Source organism: Rhea americana, unplaced genomic scaffold (genome assembly GCF_003343005.1).
Source record: "Rhea americana isolate MKP2758 unplaced genomic scaffold, rheAme1 scaffold_452, whole genome shotgun sequence".
Taxonomy (NCBI): domain Eukaryota; kingdom Metazoa; phylum Chordata; class Aves; order Rheiformes; family Rheidae; genus Rhea; species Rhea americana.
The window spans coordinates 119,594-125,012 of NW_028186593.1; the positions used below are offsets into that span (position 1 = coordinate 119,594).

At 68.8% G+C, this 5,419-nt stretch overlaps 1 protein-coding gene across 1 annotated transcript in view; it reads left to right on the forward strand.

Annotated features, from left to right (window-relative positions):
- CACNB1 (calcium voltage-gated channel auxiliary subunit beta 1) overlaps positions 1-4,989 on the forward strand; it is a 15,568-nt gene extending 10,579 nt beyond the window's left edge. The window contains exons 8-13 of the mRNA XM_085316130.1: positions 25-135; positions 387-496; positions 1,470-1,621; positions 1,808-1,903; positions 2,380-2,565; positions 4,430-4,989. Coding sequence (XP_085172256.1) covers positions 25-135; positions 387-496; positions 1,470-1,621; positions 1,808-1,903; positions 2,380-2,565; positions 4,430-4,903 — 1,129 coding nt within the window. The 3' untranslated portion in view covers positions 4,904-4,989. The remainder of the gene's footprint in view (positions 1-24; positions 136-386; positions 497-1,469; positions 1,622-1,807; positions 1,904-2,379; positions 2,566-4,429) is intronic.
- Positions 4,990-5,419: the final 430 nt, after the last annotated feature.

Sequence of the window (5,419 nt, forward strand, 5' to 3'; positions counted from 1 at the left end):
GGCCGGCGGGCTGCGCCTGCTGAGGCCGTGCCGCCGGGGCCGCCGCGCGCCGGCGCCTCCCTTCCTCCCCGCCCAGGTCACCGACATGATGCAGAAGGCCCTCTTCGACTTCCTGAAGCACCGCTTCGACGGCAGGTGGGCGTCACGGGGGGGCCTTGGCACGCCGCGGTGGGTTGCAGGGGTGCCGTCGGACGGGCCGGCACCTTCACCCTGCTCTGCGCTGCTTGTTGTCGGTGGAGAAACTGGATATCCCCTCCCGAGCGAGGCAGGAGACGTGGGGTGGGAGGAGGGGGAAGGGTCCTGCGCCCCAGAGATTTGTTCGGGGGAGAATTTGTCGCTGCTGTTGCTCTGCCTCCTTCTCCCACTCGTGCATCTCCATCCTCCAGGATCTCCATCACGCGGGTGACGGCCGACATCTCCCTGGCCAAACGCTCCGTCCTGAACAACCCCAGCAAACACACCATCATCGAGCGCTCCAGCACGCGCTCCAGCCTGGGTGAGGAGGCGGYGCGGCTCCGGCRGCGGCTCCGGCGCGTYGGGCGGCCCGCGTTGTGCTAACCCTCCCGCCTGGCCGAGCCGGCGCGACTCCCAAGCGYGGATCTGTATCAGCCGGGGACCTGGCAGCCTGGCGTTCCCCATCCCGTCTCGCCTCGGGGTGCTGCTCCCACCTGCTCCGGGGCATGGCTTGTCCCTCCCCGGCATGTCGGGGGGATGAGATGCTGGGGCACAGCCTGCATCTCCGCGGCCGTGGGGTGACTAACGTGCGTGAACCCAGCACGCGTGGGGCGGGAGGGGAGCCAGGGCCTTTCGCTCCCGCTGGCCCATTTGACTCAGCCTCTCTCCCCCTCCTTTATCTTCTCTTGTTATGTTTTTCTTTCCCTTTTTTTTTCTCATTTCTTTTGGGTTTCCTCCCCTTTGCGCTGCTTCTTTCCTCCCCTGCTCCTGATACAGATGTCTTGGGTATGTAGCTTGGACCTGTCGGGACCCCTGCCCCCTGCCAGCCCCCTGCCCGGCTGGAGGCTGCGGGGACGCAGCTCCTTGGATCCCCTGTCCTCCCTGCCTGGCCGTGACCAGCCTTGGGGACGCTCCTGTTGGAGCGCTGTTGGGTCTGGCCACCCCACAGCCTGGGGGTTAGGGAGACCCTGGTCACACAGCCTCATCCGGCCTCCTACCTCACACGCATGTGGTCCAGGGGTGGCTTAGCCCCCTGTAACCCAGCCACCCTACGGTCTGCATAGGCACRGTGCCAGCACTGGGCACCCAGAGCCACCTCCCTGCGGGACCTGCAATGAGCCCCCCATGTCCCTGGGGCTGAGGCGACCTTGAGGGTGGCCAAGGCCCAGTAYGAGACCTTTCCTGGTGCTGTCCCGTTTCCCTCACCATGTCTCCCTGTTGTTCCCTGCCCCACATGCTCTCCTGTCCCTCTACATTGTCTCGCCCTGACTCTCGCTGTCTCCCTGCTGTGGCAGCCGAGGTCCAGAGTGAGACTGAGCGCATCTTTGAGTTGGCCCGGACACTGCAGTTGGTGGCCTTGGATGCTGACACCATCAACCACCCCGCCCAGCTGGCCAAGACTTCCTTGGCCCCCATCATTGTCTACATCAAAATCACGTCCCCCAAGGTGGGCAGAGAGTGCCGCAAGGGTGGGTGGGCCTGAGACAGCTCCCACTCCGGCCATGCTRGGAGATGGGGCTGCCCCGGGGCACACGGGCTGGTGTGGGCTGGGCCGGGGAAGGCTGAGTGGGAGCAGGGCTGGGGTCCCTGTGGCCACCCCAGGCTGCCCCACTGTCACTCTCTCCTGCCCCAGGTGCTCCAGCGGCTTGTGAAATCCCGGGGCAAGTCCCAGGCGAAGCACCTCAATGTGCAGATGGTGGCATCAGACAAGCTGGCACAGTGCCCGCCGGTGAGTACTGCTTCCCACCGCTACCCAGCCTGGCCCTGGGCCATAGGCTCCACCTACCACCCCACTGGTGCCAGAAGCTCCTCCTACCACCTCATCCTGGTGAGAGCCTCAACCCCTCGGGCACCAGAGGCTCCACCCTGGCTCCAKAGGCTCCACCCTCCAGCAGCATAGRCCCCACCCTCAACCTCATTGTGGTCAGAGGCTCCACCCCTGTAGTTGAGAGACTCCGCCTCCACAGGCCAGATGCCCTTCCTACCTCCAAAACCTGACCAGAGGCTCCGCCTTTGGTTCTGAGGCTCCACCCACCACCTTGTCTTGACCAGAGGCTCCGCCCTGGGCCCATAGGCTCCACCTACCACCCCATCCTGGCCAGAGGCCCCGCCCCTCTTGCGGTAGAGGCTCCGCCCTGTGCTTGTAGGCTCCACCTACCACCCCATGGTGGCCAGAGGCCCTGCCCACCATGCCCTCCCTTACAGGAGATGTTCGACATCATCCTGGATGAGAACCAATTGGAGGACGCCTGCGAGCACCTGGCGGAGTACCTGGAAGCCTATTGGAAGGCCACGCACCCGCCCAGCAGCAACCCGCCCAATCCGCTGCTGAACCGCACCATGGCCACGGCGGCGCTGGCCGCCAGCCCGGCCCCCGTCTCCAACCTCCAGGTACAGGTGCTGACCTCGCTGCGGAGGAACCTGGGCCTGTGGGGCCGCGGGGGCGGCGAGCCCACCCCCAGCCCCCCCGGCCTCCTCGAGGAGCACGCGCTGTGAGCCGGGCCAGGGCCCCCGCGGGCCTGTGCCCTCCACGTTTGGGGCTGTCTCTGGCATCGGGGCCACCCTGGGGACCTACACCCTGCCCCAGGGCGTGGGGCCACCTCGAGGACCTGCATCTCCAGGATTGGGGCTGCTCTGGGGACCTGCAGCTCTCCAGGGTTTGGGGCTGCTCTGGGGACCTGCAGCTCTCCAGGGTTTGGGGCCATCCCAGGGCACTGCACCCTGCCCCTGGGATTGGAGCCACCACAAGGATCTGCACCCTTCTGGGATCGGGGCCACCCTGGGGACCTGCCGCTCCCCAGGGTTCCAGGCCACCCTAGGGACCTGCAGCTCCCAGGGATTGGGGCCACCTTGAGGACCTGCAGTTCCCCAGAGATCAGGGCCACCTCAGGGACCTGTAGCTCCCCAGGGTTTGGGGCCATCCCAGGGGACTGCRTCCTGCTCCAGGGATCAGGGCCATCCCTAAGATTGGAGCTACCACARGGATCTTTGACCTCCTGGGATCAGGGCCACCTGAGGGATCTGCAGCTCCCCATGGAYTGTGGCTACCCCAGGGGTCTCCAGCTCCCCAGGGATCAGGGCCMCTTTGGGAGCCTGCACCCTGCCCCAGGGGTCAGGGCCATCCGTGGGATTGGGGCCACTGCAGGGATCTGCACCCTCCTGGGCCTGGGACCACCCCAGGGACCTGCACACTGCTCCAGTCTTTTGGGCTATCCCTAGGATTGTCCTGGCAATCTGCTCCCCTCTCCCTGGATTGCGCCCTCCAAAGGATGTGCCCTCTGAGATGAGGGCCATCCTTGGGACAGGGGCCACCCCTGGGGACCTGCTCCTCATCCTGGGGTTGGGGCCAAGCCCAGAATCAGGCCCCCATGGAATCAGGGCTCTCTGAGCATCTGTGCCTGCCTCCCCCAGGACTGGGGATTGAGATCCCTCAGGGGCCTGCATCCTCCATGGTCCCCCACACTACACTTCCCTGGGGGCTGCCAGGGTCCCCCCACTGCCCTGGCTCACCCCGGCTCGGGGCAGACGGGACCCCGGCCCGTTTCTTTGCACGCTGCTCGGCGCGGACGCCGGGCGCTCCGGGAAGCCGGGCGGCCGCGGCAGCAAGGGCTTCGGGGCCCTCCTGGTGCTGGGTGAGGACAGGCTGGGACGAGGGGTGGCCGCGGACCCAGCTGGTTGCTGCTGCTCCTTTGCGAGTGTGGGGTGACTCACGACAGCCCCGTTCCGGGTCCCGGCTCCCCCTGGCCGGCTCCGCTCTGCTCCAGCCCCGTGAACCTCCCTGGCTTTGTGCCTCTGTCTCCTGGGCATGGGGTGGGACAGGAGCGTCTCCCCCCAGCAGTGCCCCGCAGCGGGAGGGCTGGCTGGAGAGGCCCTGCCCCAGCCTGGGGTGCACGTGGCGCTCGCCCCGGGGCACGGGGCAGGGGGGACACGTGTGTCCTGTGTTGTCTGTTGCTAGTTCTTCCAGCGAGGGGGAYGCTGCTGGTGTCGGCCCTGACCCTGCAGCCCCCCTGCCCTGCTCTTCCACCCCATGCAACCCCCTCCGTTCCCCCTTTGCTCCGTTCCTGCTCTCACCCTGCTCTGGCAAAACCCCCGGAGCCGAATCGCGGCAGGCAGAGGTTTGCCGGCGGTGCCGGGCTGGCAGGCCGGGCCGGGCAGCGCGCATGCGCCCCGCTGCCGGCTCCGCGGTGCGTGGGTCTAACCCGGCGTGGCCACTAACCCGTCTGTCCTGGCATGGTGTGGTGCTTCTCCTAACCAGGGACCGTACCTAGTGCACGGGGAGCCGCCGCGCGAGGGGGAGCACGGCAGCCTCCACCAGCACCCGGGTGAGGCGGGCGGCCGTGGGCAGGGCCGCCGGGGCCAGGCGCCCGCCCGCGCCGCCCCCCGCAGCCTGTCCCGCCAGGACACCTTCGACTCGGAGACCCAGGGCAGCCGGGACTCGGCCTACACGGAGCCGGGCGATTCCTGCATGGACATCGAGACGGACCCCTACGAGGAGGCCGAGGTGGAGCCGCGGGGCCCCCCCGGCGCCTGCCCCCGCGTCCTGCCTCGCCACCAGCTGCACCAGCGCCCCGGCGCCTGGGACGAGGAGGAGCCCGGGCGGGAGAGCCGGGGCCGGGCGCTGCGAGGCCGGGCCAAGGGCCAGGACCGGTACTGCCCCGACCCCCCGGAGCCCCTGGGGATCAACCAGAACGACCTGGAGGGCTGGGGCCAGGAGGTTTACATCCGCTAGGGCTGGGGGGCACGGGCAGGGGGTGGGGGACCCCCGGGAGCCCCAAGGACAGGCTCCCCCCCTGCCCCAGCACTGGCTTTGGGGTGGAGGAAGATCTCCCGCGTGCCCCCCATTGCGTAGGGCCCCCCTTTGCCCGCTGGGGAGCCCCTGCTTTGCCAACAGCATCCCAGACCCCGGGGTCTCCCAGCCGCCCCGTGCCTGGGTGGGGGGATTTCCCCCCTGCCCCCCCCGCCAGCCCATCCAGCGGTGCCTCAGGCCCTCCCTGCTCCGCAGGGACAGCAAGTGACCAAAGGGGACCCCGGCGGCTCTGCCCGCGGCCGGCGTGTCCCCGTGGCACGGGGTGGGGGGGGCCGTGTTGCCCGCACCCCCCGGGTGCCCCTGCCTCTCTGGTGCTGTTTGCCCCCCTGGCTCCCGGGCGGCAGGGAGACCCCCGGGCTGGCAGCTGCCCGGCGCTGCCGCGACCCACAGCCTCCGCTGCCCCACAGCAGCCTCGCCTGGCCGGGGAGCGGGTGCATG